The 15,315-nt window shown below is 37.8% G+C and overlaps 1 protein-coding gene across 1 annotated transcript in view; it reads left to right on the top strand.

The window, feature by feature from the left end:
- Positions 1–15,315, top strand: part of RPAP3 (RNA polymerase II associated protein 3) — a 41,807-nt gene that overhangs the window by 18,144 nt on the left and 8,348 nt on the right. The window contains exons 10-12 of the mRNA XM_027106040.1: positions 9,095–9,216; positions 10,606–10,676; positions 10,793–10,894. Coding sequence (XP_026961841.1) covers positions 9,095–9,216; positions 10,606–10,676; positions 10,793–10,894 — 295 coding nt within the window. The remainder of the gene's footprint in view (positions 1–9,094; positions 9,217–10,605; positions 10,677–10,792; positions 10,895–15,315) is intronic.

The raw sequence follows: 15,315 nt of genomic DNA, 5'->3' as shown, positions 1-15,315 counted from the left end.
ACATGCAAACAAACAGCAGGTTAAACTACCACTGTATTCCTGAAGTAGTTGTGTTATCTTAAAGATGTCTGTAACAAATGTAATGTGATATGAAAATAACTGATTTTTATTGGTGACAAAGTCATAGGTACTGTTTTTACTACTGTGGTTTGTTATCTACACTTGTAATTGAAAGGAAAGCTGCATTTCATTTAAAAGTTGATGAAAATAAGGGTACAGTATTTTTGCCAACCAAGTTTTCAGATCTCTCACAGGATCTCAGGATAGGAACCTCTATCATATAAGAAAATTTTGATTGTATATTTAACCTCATTGAAATTAATAGACACATTAGAAGTGTATTATTTTTATTAGTCAGAGTAAAGATCATTGCATATCTTACTAACTTAGGAAAATTTTGAATTTTGCTATTCCAGAATTGCACATGATTTAAAAATTGTAAGGCCTACATTTTTAGGCTTGACTAGTGCCAAGAATAATACCTTCTAATAGGTGATTATATTTACATTTATGAGAGCTCTAATTTATTGTGTTTTATTGCTTTAGTTGATAACCACATAAGTATATTACGACAAGTTAACAGTATTTTTTAATTTGAAAGAACTATTATGTGACTTTTTAAAACACCTTTAGTGGAGTATAATTGCTTTACAATGGTGCGTTAGTTTCTGCCTTATAACAAAGTGAATCAGCTATACATATACATATGTCCTCATATCTCCTCCCTCTTGCGTCTCCCTCCCATCCTCCCTATCCCACCCCTCTAGGCGGTCACAAAGCACTGAGCTGATCTCCCTGTGCTATGCAGCTGCTTCCCACTAGCTATCTACCTTACATTTGGTAGTGTATATATGTCCATGCCACTCTCACTTCGTCCCAGCTTACCCTTCCCGCTCCTGGTGTCCTCAAGTCCATTGTCTACATCTGCGTCTTTATTCCTGTCCTGCCCCTACGTTCTTCATAACCATTTTTTTTTTAGATTCCATGTATATGTATTAGCATAAGGTATGTGTTTTTCTCTTTCTGACTTACTTCACTCTGTGTGACAGACTCTAGGTCCATCTACCACACTACAAATAACTCAATTTCGTTTCTTTTTATGGCTGAGTAGTACTCCATTGTATATATGTGCCACATCTTTTTTATCCATTCATCTGTCGATGGACACTTAGGTTGCTTCCATGTCCTGGCTATTGTAAATAGAGCTGCAATGAACATTTTGGTACATGACTTTTTGAATTATGGTTTTCTCAGGGTATATGCCCAGTAGCGGGATTGCTGGGTCATATGGTAGTTCTATTTTTAGTTTTTTAAGGAACCTCCATACTGTTCTCCATAGTGGCTGTATCATTTTACATTCCCACCAACAGTGCAAGGGTGTTCCCTTTTCTCCACATGCTCTCCAGCATGTATTGTGTGTAGATTTTTTTGATGATGGCCATTCTGACTGGTGTGAGGTGATACCTCATTGTAGTTTTGATTTGCATTTCTCTAATGATTAATGATGTTGAGCATTCATTTGTTTGTTGGCAGTCTGTATATCTTCTTTGGAGAAATGTCTGTTTAGGTCTTCTGCCCATCTGTGGATTGGGTTGTTTGCTTTTTGTTATTGAGCTGTATGAGCTGCTTGTATATTTTGGAGATTAATCCTTTGTCAGTTGCTTCATTTGCAAATATTTTCTCCCATTCTGAGGGTTGTCTTTTGGTCTTGTTTATGGTTTCCTTTGCTGTGCAAAAGCTTTGCAGTTTCATTAGGTCCCATTTGTTTATTTTTGTTTTTATTTCCATTTCTCTAGGAGGTGGGTCAAAAAGTATCTTGCTGTGATTTATGTCATAGGGTGTTCTGCCTATGTTTTCCTCTAAGAGTTTGATAGTTTCTGGCCTTACATTTAGGTCTTTAATCCATTTTGAGCTTATTTTTGTGTGTGGTGTTAGGGAGTGTTCTGATTTCATTCTTTTACATGTAGCTGTCTAGTTTTCCCAGCACCACTTACTGAAGAGGCTGTCTTTTCTTCATTGTATATTCTTGCCTCCTTTTATCAAAAATAAGGTGACCATATGTGCGTGGCTTCGTCTCTGGGCTTTCTATCCTTTTCCATTGATCTATATTTCAGTTTTTGTGGACAGTACCATACTGTCTTGATACTGTAGCTTTGTAGTATAGCCTGAAGTCAGGGAGGCTGATTCCTCCAGCTCCGTTTTTCTTCCTCAAGATTGCTTTGGTTATTCGGGGTCTTTTGTGTTTGCATACAAATTGTGAAATTTTTTGTTCCAGTTCTGTGAAAAATGCCATTGGTAGTTTGATAGGGATTGCATTGAATCTGTGGATTGCTTTGGGTAGTATAGTCGTTTTCACAGTGTTGATTATTCCAATCCAAAAACATGGTATATCTCTCCATCTGTTTGTATCTTTATTTTCTTTCATCAGTGTCTTATAGTTTTCTGCATACAGGTCTTTTGTCTCCTTAGGTAGGTGTATTCCTAGGTATTTTATTCTTTTGTTGCAGTGGTCAGTGGGAGTGTTTCTTTAATTTCTCTTTCTGATTTTTCATCATTAGTTTATAGGAATGTAAGAGACTTCTGTGTATTAATTTTGTATCCTGTTACTTTACCAGATTCATTGATTAGCTCTTGTAGTTTTCTGGTAGCATCTTTAGGATTCTCTATGTATAGTATCATGTCATCGGCAAACAGTGACAGCTTTACTTCTTTTCCAATTCGGATTCCTTTTATTTCTTTTTCTTCTCTGACTGTGGTGGCTAGAACTTCCACAACTATGTTGAATAATAGTGGTGAGAATGGGCAACCATGCCTTGTTACTGATCTTAGTGGAAATGGTTTCAGTTTTTCACCACTGAGAACAATGTTGGCTGTCAGTTTGTCATATATGGCCTTTATTATGTTGAGATAAGTTCCCTCTATGCCTACTTTCTGGAGGGTTTTTATCATAAGTGTGTGTTGAATTTTGTTGAAAGCTTTTTCTGCATCTAATGAGATGATCATATGGTTTTTATTCTTCAGTTTGTTAATATGCTGTATCACATTGATTGATTTGCATACATTGAAGAATCCTTTCATTCCTAGGATAAACCCCACTTGATCGTGGTGTATGATCCTTTTAATGTGCTGTTGGATTCCGTTTGCTAGTATTCTGTTGAGGATTTTTGCATCTATGTTCATCAGTGCTGTTGGCCTGTAATTTTCTTTCTCTGAGACGTCTTTGTCTGGAAGTGTTTGAGAAGGATAGGTGTTAGCTCTTCTCTAAATGTTTGATGGAATTTGCCTGTGAAGTCATCTGGTCCTGGGCTTTTGTTTGTTGGAAGATTTTTAATCACAGTCTCAATTTCAGTGCTTGTTTTTGGTCTGTTTATATTTTCTATTTCTTCCTGGTTCAGTCTTGGAAGGTTGTGCCTTTCTAAGAATTTGTTCATTTTTCCAGGTTGTCCATTTTATTCGCATAGAGTTGCTTGTAGTAATCTCTCATGATCTTTTGTATTTCTGCAGTGTCAGTTGTTACTTCTCCTTTTTCATTTCTAATTCTGTCGATTTGAGTCTTCTCCCTTTTTTTCTTGATGAGTCTGGCTAATGGTTTATCGATTTTGTTTATCTTCTCAAAGAACCAGCTTTTAGTTTTATTGATCTTTGCTATTGTTTCCTTCATTTCTGTTTCATTTATTTCTGATCTGATTTTATGATTTCTTTCCTCTTGTTAACTTTGGGGTTTTTTTTGTTCTTTTTTCTTTAATTGCTTTAGGTGTAAGATTAGGCTGTTTATTTGAGATGTTTCTTGTTTCTTGAGGTAGGATTGTATTGCTATAAACTTCCCTCTTAGAACTGCTTTTGCTGCATCCCATTGGTTTTGGGTCGTCATGTTTTCATTGTCATTTGTTTCTAGGTATTTTTTGATTTCCTCTTTGATTTCTTCAGTGATCTCTTGCTTATTAAGTAGCGTATTGTTTAGCCTCCATGAGCTTGTAATTTTTACAGATTTTTTCCTGTAACTGATATCTAGTCTCATAGCGTTGTGGTTGGAAAACGTACTTGATGCAATTTCAATTTTCTTAAATTTATCAGGCTTTGATTTGTGACCCAAGATATGATCTATCCTGGTGAATGTTCCATGAGCACTTGAGAAGAAAGTGTATTCTGTTGTTTTTGGATGAAATGTCCTATAAATATCAATTAAGTCCATCTTGTTTAATGTATCATTTAAAGCTTGTGTTTCCTTGTTTATTTTCATTTTGGATGATCTGCCCATTGGTGAAAGTGGGGTGTTAAAGTCCCCTACTATGTTTGTGTTACTGTCAATTTCCCCTTTTATGGCTGTTAGCATTTGCCTTATGTATTGAGGTGCTCCTATGTTGGGTGCATAAATACTTACAATTGTTATATCTTCTTCTTGGATTGAGCCCTTGATCATTATGTAGTGTCCTTCTTTGTCTCTTGTAATAGTCTTTATTTTAAAGTCTATTTTGTCTGATATGAGAATTGCTACTCCAGCTTTCTTTTGATTTCCATTTGCATGGAATATCTTTTTTCCATCCCCTCACTTTCACTCTGTATGTGTCCCTAGTTCTGAAATGGGTCTCTTGTAGACAGCATATGTATGGGTTTTGTTTTTTTATCCATTCAGCCAGTCTGTGTCTTTTGGTTGGGGCATTTCATCCATTTGCATTTAAGGTAATTAGCAATATGTATGTCCCTATTACCATTTTCTTAATTGTTTTGGGTTTGTTATTGTGGGTCTTTTCCTTCTCTTCTGTTTCTTGCCTAGAGAAGTTCCTTTAGCCTTTGTTGTAAAGCTGGTTTGGTGGTGCTGAATTCTCTTAGCTTTTGCTTGTCTGTAAAGCTTTTGATTTCTCCATCGAATCTGAATGAGATCCTTGCTGGGTAGAGTAATCTTGGTTGTAGGTTTTTCCCTTTCATCACTTTAAATATGTCCTGCCACTCCATTCTGGCTTGCAGTTTCTGCTGAAAGATCAGCTGTTAACCTTATGGGGATTCTCTTATATGTTATTTTTTGTTTTTCCCTTGCTGCTTTTAATATTTTTTCTTTGTATTTAATTTTTGATACTGTGATTAATATGTGTTTTGGCGTGTTTCTCCTTGGATTTATCCTGTATGGGACTCACTGTGCTTCGTGACTTTGATTGACTATTTCCTTTCCCATATTAGGGAAGTTTTCACCTATAATCTCTTCAAATATTTTCTCAGTCCCTTTCTTTTTCTCTTCTTCTTCTGGGACCCCTGTAATTTGAATGTTGGTGCATTTAATGTTGTTCCAGAGGTCTCTGAGACTGTCATCCATTCTTTTCATTCTTTTTTCTTTATTCTGCTCTGCAGTAGTTATTTCCACTATTTTATCTTCCAGGTCACTTATCCGTTTTTCTGCCTCAGTTTTTCTGCTATTGATTCCTTTTAGAGAATTTTTAATTTCATTTATTGTGTTGTTCATCATTGTTTGTTCACTCTTTAGTTCTTCTAGGTCCTGTTAAACGTTTCTTGTATTTTCTCCATTCTATTTCCAAGATTTTGGATTATCTTTACTCTCATTACTCTGAATTCTTTTTCAGGTAGACTGCCTATTTCCTCTTCATTTGTTTGGTCTGGTGGGTTTTTACCTTGCTCCTTCATCTGCTGGGTGTTTCTCCGTTTTCTCATTTTGCTTAACTTACTGTGTTTGGGGTCTCCTTTTCGCAGACTGCAGGTTCGTAGTTCCTGTTGTTTTTGGTGTCTTCCCGAAGTGGCTAAGGTTGGTTCAGTGGGTTGTGTAGGGTTCCTGGTGCAGGGGACTGGTGCCTGCATCTGGTGGATGAAGCTGGATCTTGTCTTTCTCGTGGGCAGGTCCGTGTCCAGTGGTGTGTTTTGGGGTGTTTGTGACCTTATTATGATTTTAGGCAGCCTCTCTGCTAATGGGTGGGGTTGTGTTCCTATCTTGCTAGTTGTTTGGCATAGGGTGTCCAGCACTGTAGCTTGCTGGTTGTTGAGTGGAGCTGGGTCTTAGCGTTGAGATGGAGATCCCTGGGAGAGCTTTCGCCATTTGATATTATGTGGATCTGAGAGGTCTCTGGTGGACCAATGTCCTGAACTTGGCTCTCCCACTTCAGAGGCACAGGCCTGACACCTGGCTGGAGCAGCAAGACCCTGTCAGGCACATGGCTCAGAAGAAAAGGGAGAAAAAAAGAAAGAGAGAGAAAAAAAAGAAATAAAATAAAGTTATTAAAATAAAAAAATTAAAAAGTAATAAAAAAAGAAAAGAAAAAAAAAGAGAACAACCAAACCAAAAAACAAACCCACCAATGATAACAAATGCTAGAAAACATACAAACCCCCCCCCCCAAAATTAATGGACAGACAGAACCCTAGGACAAATGGTAAAATCAAAGTTGTGCAGACAAAATCACACACAGAAGCATACACATACACACTCACAAAGAGAGAAAAAGGAAAAAAATATATCGTTGCTCCCAAAGTCCACCTCCTGAATTTGGGATGATGCGTTGTCTATTCAGGTATTCCACAGATGCAGGGTACATCACGTTGGTTGTGGAGGTTTAATCCGCTGCTCCTGAGGCTTCTGGGAGGGATTTCCCTTTCTCTTCTTTGTTCACACAGCTACGGGGTGTTCAGCTTTGGATTTGGCCCCGCCTCTTCGTGTAGGTCACCTGAGGGCGTCTGTTCTTAGCTTAGACAGGAAGGGGTTAAAGGAGCAGCTGATTAGGGCGCTCTGGCTCACTCAGGCCGGGGGGAGGGAGGGTTACGGATGCGGGGTGAGCCTTCATTGGCCGAGGCCGGCGTGATGTTGCAACAGCCTGAGGTGCACCGTGTGCGTTCTCCTGGGGAAGCTGTCTCTGGATCATGGGACCCTGGCAGTGGTGGCTGCACAGGCTCCCGGGAGGGGGGTGTGGAGAGTGACCTGTGCTCGCACACAGGATTCTTGGTGGTGGCAGCAGCAGCCTCAGCATCCCATGCCCGTCTCTGGGGTCCGCGCTGACAGCCGTGGCTCGTGCCTGTCTCTGGAGCTCGTTTTGGCGGTGCTCTGAATCCCCTGTCCTCGCGCACCCCGAAACAATGATCTCTTGCCTCTTAGGCAGGTCCAGACTTTTTCCCGGACTCCCTCCCGTCTAGCTGTGGCGCACTGGCCCCCTCAGGCTGTGTTCATGCCGCCAACCCCAGTCCTCTCCCTGCACTCCGACCAAAGCCCGAGCCTCAGCTCCCAGCCTCAGCTCGCCCGCCCCAGCCGGTGAGCAGACAAGCCTCTCGGGCTGGTGAGTGCTGGTCGGCACCGATCCTCTGTGTGGGAATCTCTCCGCTTTGCCCTCTGCACCCCTGTGGCTGCGCTCTCCTCCGTGGCTCTGAAGCTTCCCCCCTGCCCACCCTCTGTCTCCACCAGTGAAAGGGCTTCCTAGTGTGTGGAAACTTTTCCTCCTTCACAGCTCCCTCCCAGAGGTGCAGGTCCCGTCCCTATTCTTTTGTCTCTGTTTTTTCTTTCGCCCTACCCAGGTATGTGGGGAGTTTCTTGCCTTTTGGGTGGTCTGAGGTCTTCTGCCAGTGTTCAGTAGGTGTTCTGTAGGGGTTGTTCCACATGTAGATGTATTTCTGATGTATTTGTGGGGAGGAAGGTGATCTCCACGTCTTACTCTTCTGCCATCTTGAAGGTCTCCCTATGTGACTCTTATTTGTATCTTTTTCTAGTGTATCTTTTAGATTCAGTTAATATCAGAAGTTTTCTCTTCTACATAGTGACTGCTGTCAGATATTACAGACTAGATGAGGAACAAGGAGAAGAGCAACTCTTTCAAACAGGAGTTTGACCTGAACCGAGATCTAAAGCGATAGTATGATTAGTGAGGTGAAAAAACAGGTCGAGTGTCCTCGTGCAGGTTCACAGGCACAGGAGTGGGAAATTCCATGGTACCTCTGGAAAGGACAAGTGGTCCGTATGGTGGCTGGCATGCAGGGGCAGTGACAGAGATAAGGCTGGAGCATCATGCAAGCCCCCGACTTTGTGCTCTGCAGACTTTATTGTAAAAAATGTGGGGACCATGCAGTATCTTGAATGGGAGAATGATATAATCAGTCAAGTAGAAAATATACTGGTTGGGGCATGGACACGAACACACACAAACATGTTCTTTCTCTTGCTGAAAAGTGAATTAAGGAATTCAGAGGTGTTTAATCTTTTTCACCCTAGGTCTTGTTTTGAAGGTAGAATGGCATTCACTTAGGCCTTGGGAAGAATGTGATCACAGAAGATTCTTTTATAAAAAAATATTTGTTATTATGAAACTTTTCATAATAAACTCTATGTACCAAATCATCTAGTGTTCACTAGCCATACCTTTTTTGTCATATTTGTTTCAGCTGTTTTCCCCCCGAATTATTGTAAAGCAAATCAGAGACATTATGATATTTCATCCCTAAAGGATGTTTCATACATAACCACAATACCATTATTATGCCAAATAAATTCACAATAATTCATTAATGTCATTTTAATATATATGAGGGTCTCAAGTTTTTTCTGTTGTTTGTTTTTTTTTTTTAGCTTTTCTTAGCTTTTTGTTGTCATAAAGCAGTACTCAGACTGAATTAATTGCTGGGTGCATGACTGAGTAGAATTTATGAAAAGTAGTAGGTGGTATGCTTTCACGTATATAATGGATCCTGAGTTCTGTGTGTGCTGTTTTCCTTAGGTGATGTGTACTGTGGGTAAATATTAATGAAGTTTGGAGATTTAATGCCAGTTATAATTTTTATTATAGTACCTGTACATACTGACAGTTGGAGGGGAGGTACACTGCCAGCAGTGGTGTTCTTTTGTCTGCTCTACTCATATTTTATCATCATTAATTTCATCCTTCCAGCAGACTCATTCCTGACTTCCCCTTAATCTGATACCTTCTCTTTCCTCACCAGATGATTCCAAAATTTGGTGAGAATAAAAAATTTAAAAATTAGTCTTTTCCCTCAAACACAGATTTGGGAGCTGGTAATTGAAATTATATGTATATTTTTATATTAGAAACTCAGTTTATATGAAGTTTGCTGTAAGCTACATTTTTCCACTTGGTCGTTTTATCATGTTTAATAGGTATGAAGAGGCTGAAAAAGACTGCACACAAGCTATTTTATTAGATGGCTCATATTCTAAAGCCTTTGCCAGGAGGGGAACTGCAAGAACATTTTTGGGAAAGCTTAATGAGGCCAAACAAGGTAAGACTATTTTTATAACACCCGGCCCTCACTCTTCCTGTTGACACTCCTGTTATAGAAGCAGAGATTTGCATAGCCTTCCCATGTTTCAAGGATACAGAACCTAGAAAAGTACATTTTCTTTCACAGTTTAGATCATGAATACGTTTGTAGATTTGAAGGAATTCAGCTTCCATAGTGGACCTGGTTATCTTTTAATAGCATACAGTACAATCTGACCAAAATTAATGAAAAATTCGAATTATAGGTGAGAAGGAAAAAAGCAAGAAAAAGGCAAGAATGAAAAGGGAGTCAGCAACCAGGAGGTAGAGGATAATATGAGACAGTAGTGATGCCCCCGCTTTTTTTCTTGATACCAGTTATTCTTATTTTTTCATGATCTTTTACGTATTTATTCTGTTAGTTATTTTGAAGAACCAACTTACTTCTCTTGTGTGTTTTCTGTTTTACATATTTCTGCTTTTTATTTCCTTCCTTCATCTGTCTTTTGGCTGAATTTGCTGGTTTTCTAACTTCTTGACACATCAATGCTTATATAATTGGTTTTCAGCCTTTGTGTTTTGAATGTTCATTTAAATCTGGCAGTTTAAGTCTGGCTTCAGCTGTAGCCCATGCATTTTTTTATCATGGTACAATAGACATAACATAAAATTTACTGTTTTAACCATTTTTAAGTGTACAGCTCAGTGGCATTGAGTACATTCACATTGTTGTCAGCCATCACCATTACACATCTCCAGAACTTTTTCATCATTCCATTCTGAACATTCTACCCTTTTGACAATAACTCTCCATTCCCCCTTCCTCCAGCCCCTGGTAATCAACATTCTACTTTCTGTCTCTGAATTTGACTATTCTAGTACCTCATGTGAGTAGAATCATACAGTAGTAGTAATCAAACAAGTAGTCATACAGTAGTAGTATCATACAGTAGAATCATACAGCAGTAGTAATCAAACAAGTCTCTGGCTTGTTTCAGTTAGCACGTCTCTAAGGCTCATGCATGTTGTAGCATATATCAGACTTTGATTCCTTTTTAAGGCTTAATAATATTCCATTATCTGGGATTCTCTTAGATTCTGCCTTATGTTTGGTGATTACCCTGTCATTTGTTAACAGTGTGAGTTTTGGTAAGTTAGATGACCTCTAGATCAAGGCCTCAGTTGTTTCACTGTAAAGTGGAGTTGTAGTCATGTTACATGAGAATTCATATAAAGCAACTAGAATAGCAGTTGGTAAATGTTAGTTCTTACTATTGCTCACCAGTTTCCTAGCATCCTGAGTAAAACTTCTTGAGATAAATATGGGGTTACTAACTAAATATATAATTTTTTGAACTCCATAAAGTATTTTCACTAATTTATTATATTTCTTAAAAATTCATTTTAGATTTTGAAACTGTTTTACTTCTGGAACCTGGAAATAAGCAGGCAGTGACTGAACTTTCCAAAATTAAAAAGGTATGCATTCTTTCCACCAAAATATGGTCTTATTTTCTGAAGCATAAACACATTTATTTGTTGCGTGATTAACTTGAGCATATTTTGATAGTCATGGTTACAAATTTATTTTCAAGGAATTAATTGAGAAAGGACACTGGGATGATGTCTTTCTTGATTCTACTCAAAGGCAAAACGTGATAAAACCCATTGATAATCCACCTCATCTTGGATCAACTGTAAGTAAAGGCCCTTTAATTTTTTCCCTTGCTATTTAAATATCAGTGTTCTATTAATAAGAGCTGAAAACAAATGTTGAGTTAGTAGACTCTGAAAAGAAATGTTGAAATCTCTTCCAAGAGCCATTTTTAGAATCTTTAAAAAATACTTCTTAGGAATATTGGCATAATCAAATTGGGGAAAATTGAGCTGTTTAAAGTTCTGGGGTAACTTTTTAAAGCGACTTTTAATTTAACACTAAATATTTCTACATATTTTCTGGCTTTAAAGGAATTTGGAGCTGTTTTACATTTTGTAATTAAATATTTGTATTACTGTTATTTGAGATTGGGATTTTATTACAGTAGTCTTGCATCTTCTGTGGGGTTTGATCTGAAGTTAGCACTTTGGCAAGAATCTAGTACAGGCATACCTTGTTTCATTGCACTTTGCAGATACTGCGTTTTTTACAGATTGAAGGTTTGTGGCAACCCTGTGCTGAGCAAGTCTATCAGCGCCATTTTTCCAATAGCATTTTCTTACTTCGTATCTTTGTGTCACATTTTGGTAATTTTTGCAATATTTCAAACTTTTTCATTACTATCATATTTGTTATGGTGATCTGTGATCAGTGATCTTTGTTACTATTGCAAAAAGACTTGCTGAAGGCTCAGATGATGGTTAGCAATTTTTTGCAATAAAGTATTTTTTAATTAAGGTATGTACGTTTTTTTAAGACATAATGCTATTACACACTTAGTACAGTATAGTGTAAACATAACTTTTATATGCATTGAGAAACCAAAAGATTTATGTGACTTGCTTTATTGCAATATCCACTTTATTGTGGTGGTCTGTAACTGAACCTGCAATATCTCCAAGGTATTGCCTGTATAGGCAGAGTTATTCTTAAGAATATACACTGCACTTTGTTTTTGGTATGCCATACTGTTTTTCATTAAATCCAACAAAGCCAGTTTTTTCCTGCAATATTGGAACAGAAAGAGTAGCTGGTAAAATGCAGTGGTTTGTTTTGTTTATATATATATATGTGTATCTATATAGTGTGTGACTCTATGGTAATTTCTAACATTTACATGGTATTATATATAGAAATTATGAAAGATAAAATGCATATAGAAAAGTACACAGAACAAATTAAGATTTAAAGAATAAAGTGAACATCTGTGAAACCACCAACCAGGTCAAAAAATTAAAAGGTATCAGCCTCCAAAAATCTCCCTGTGTGCCCTTCACTGATCATGATCTCCCTACACCCTAGAAGTAACTGTTATGCATGGATGATGCTTTGAGAGAAATAACAATTTTACAAGGAAGTCGGAGCAGATATTTTTATCCTCCTTTTACAAAGGAAGAAGGTGAGGCAAAGAAAGTTTTGTGTTTTGCCAAGCTCATAGTTCAAGTTAGTGAGAGATAGAGGAATTCTTTGTTTAATATTTTTCTTGGGTTCTTATTTTGACTTCATTCTTGAATTTTCTGAGATAATAATTGTTTCATGTGCCAGGCATAAATCTTAGTTGCTTTCATACATTTTCATATATCATGTTCATTTTCATATATCATATTCGCTTGCTATTATTCTATTCTTAACAATAAAGGTGATTAAATGTTTAATCCAATGTGATTTAAACTTTTACCTCTTTGTAAAACTTTGTCACAGAAGTTAATTCAAAAGGTAAAAACAAAGCCTTTGTCAGACTTTTGCTGTCCATAATTATAAAGACATTACCATGTGGTAAATCAGATATCTGTGTATGGAAGAATGTCCCATGGCCAGTATACCCTAAACAGCTTTTATAAATCTGTTGGGTACTCTTCTCCCTCAGTTTAAAAATCAGTTTATGTTAATAGCTGTGAAAATGCAACATAAATTTGAATCTTTTGTGGCTGGATCTCAAAACAGAACACCTTCATGAATTGAGAGATCTGGGGTAAACCATTTTGTAACTGATCCAACAGAAACAAAATCATTATCCTAGTGGGAAGGGGAAAAATTGCTGTTTATTTTTATAATAGGTCTCCATTTAAAAAAGTAGGCATTATTTAAAAAATAGTAGGTGCAGTTTGGTATGATGCTTTTGAGTTGATTTGAGCCCCATTTCATAAGCTTTAAAATTTTAGGCGAGTGTGAACCCTATGTGATTCTTACTTTTTCTACTTAAGTTGAGAATAACTCACAGGTTAGTTGAGATCAAAGGAAATAATGTCCAATAATGCTAAGGCAGTTTCATGTAAAACAAATGTTAATTTCCTTTTCAGTCATATATGTGTGAGGCCACCTGGACACTGAGGAAAGTGGTCAGGAAAGAAAGGAAGGCCCAGGAGGTGGAGAAAAAAGAGTCCTGGGGTTACTTTATTCAAGCGAGAGGCTCAGTTGGGGTGTCCTGTGCTTGAGGGTTTGCAGCGGGGAGTACTGTTAATATATCTTCTATAGAGAGACTGTAGGAGAGCAGTAATGTAGGTCAGCTGGGCCTGGGGTTCCTAGGTAGGATGGTAGTAAATGAGAGCTTGTCGTGATCTCTTGGTCTCCACTAAAATATTTTATTTTTTTCGTTTTCCTGTTTCCCCATATAAAAGATTCACCTTTCTGCTTGGTCTCCTTTGTCTCTTTCTCCTTTTCTGTTTATTCTTTTTTTAAAAAAATAATTTTATTTATTTATTTTTGGCTGTGTTGGGTCTTTGTTGCTGCACGCAGGCTTTCTCTAGTTGCGGCAAGCGGGGGCTACTCTTCGTTGCGGTGCGCGGGCACCTCATTGCCGTGGCTTCTCTTGTTGTGGAGCACTGGCTCTAGGTGCGTGGGTTTTGGTAGTTGCCGCTCATGGGCTCAGTAATTGTGGCTTGCGGGCTCTAGAGTGCAGGCTCAGTAGTTGTGGCGCATGGGCTTAGTTGCTCCGCGGCATGTGGAATCTTCCCGGACCAGGGCTCAAACCCATGTCCCCCGCATTGGCAGGCGGATTCTTAACTACTGTGCCACCAGGGAAGCCCTCTGTTTATTCTTATTTCTCTTTTCTTTTTCTTGAAATGGTATAATATAGAGTTAAATAAAATGTATGCTTCTAAATCTTAATTTAAAAAGAGATGAATTGATCCTTTCATGTTTTCTTACATCTTTCAACTGTAGTGGTATCTTTTGTGTTTCACTCCTGTTCCCAGCATACTGTCATCCCCTCATCCCTCCCAGCCATCAGTAGCATTGAGCAGCTCTCAGTAGCCACTGGTCTACCCTGAAAGAGATCATCTGTTAGGAAATTCATTAACTAGGATCATGTTTACACTTCTGTCGTCAATGAAAGGATTTGGTTTTAATTGGAACTGCATTGATACAATTCAGTAGTTATAGTCTATTTTTTATAGTCTGTCCTTTAACACTATTTTTTAACACTAACGCATATCCATTCTTGGTGAATATCTTGATAGAAAACTATTGGTGTTGATAGTTATCAGCAAAGCAAAGGCCTTAGATTAACATGATTATCCTTAAAGATAGAACCGCTAACGGGACTCTGTTAACAGACTTTTAATAGCTTTTTTATTTATGTGCATCCATCTAGTAACACTCAGTTGTTACCATTAGGTCTTTTCTTAGTTATGCTAATGGAATGCCTGGTTTTAACACTGAGTTTAGTATATATGTCAAAAGTTTTTATATTTACAGCTTTCTGATTTAAAATTCAACTGTACAGTTGGAATGAAAACTTAGAGTATACTGAAGAACGTCTTTTATTAAAAAGCAAAGAGTATTACATGTAAACTTAGGAAGAAATTGAAAATATTTGCCACCTGTTATGATTGAAATAAATAGTGAATGCTATTTATATTAATAAATTAAAAACCATTATTGTGGTCAGGTACTTACCAACTTTGTGTAAATTATTTGGCAAATCTTTAATTCTAGGCTGGTTTTATCCAGCAGTTAGAGGATGCAGTTAGGTTTTTGTTTTTGTTTTTTAAAAATATTTATTTATTTCCTTATTTGGCTGCATCAGATCTTAGTTGCAGGATCTTCGTTGCGGCATGCAGGATCTTTTCTTTCATACAGAATGCAGGTTATTGCCTGGCCTTGTTCTACTTGCCTTCAGCCCACAATACTGATGTCACTTGGTCATATTTTTTTTCTTGGCTTTGTTGCCTCTAGGATAAACTTCAAACAACTTGATACAGCACACAAGTCCCTTTATAAGCTGCCTTTAAGCAGCCTTTCAGGCTTTGTCTCCACCCCTCCTCCCCTTGCACCAGCCCTACTGGACTTCTCACCTTTCCACCGACCATGCCATACCCTTCAACACTGCCATTCCTGGGTACTTTTTCTGTGAAGCCCCCCGATGTCATTTTTATCTTTCTTCCTCTGTTCTTTTAGCACTTTGTACCTGTACCTTTTATAATGCATATTCCATTGCCTTGTAATTATTTATATATGCAT

The sequence above is a fragment of the Aethalodelphis obliquidens genome, unplaced genomic scaffold, assembly GCF_003676395.1.
Source record: "Aethalodelphis obliquidens isolate GAN/ISIS:26980383/991018 unplaced genomic scaffold, ASM367639v1 scaffold8, whole genome shotgun sequence".
Lineage (NCBI taxonomy): Eukaryota > Metazoa > Chordata > Mammalia > Artiodactyla > Delphinidae > Aethalodelphis > Aethalodelphis obliquidens.
Note: the sequence above shows the minus strand (reverse complement) of the source record. Positions and strands in the feature narration are given on the sequence as shown.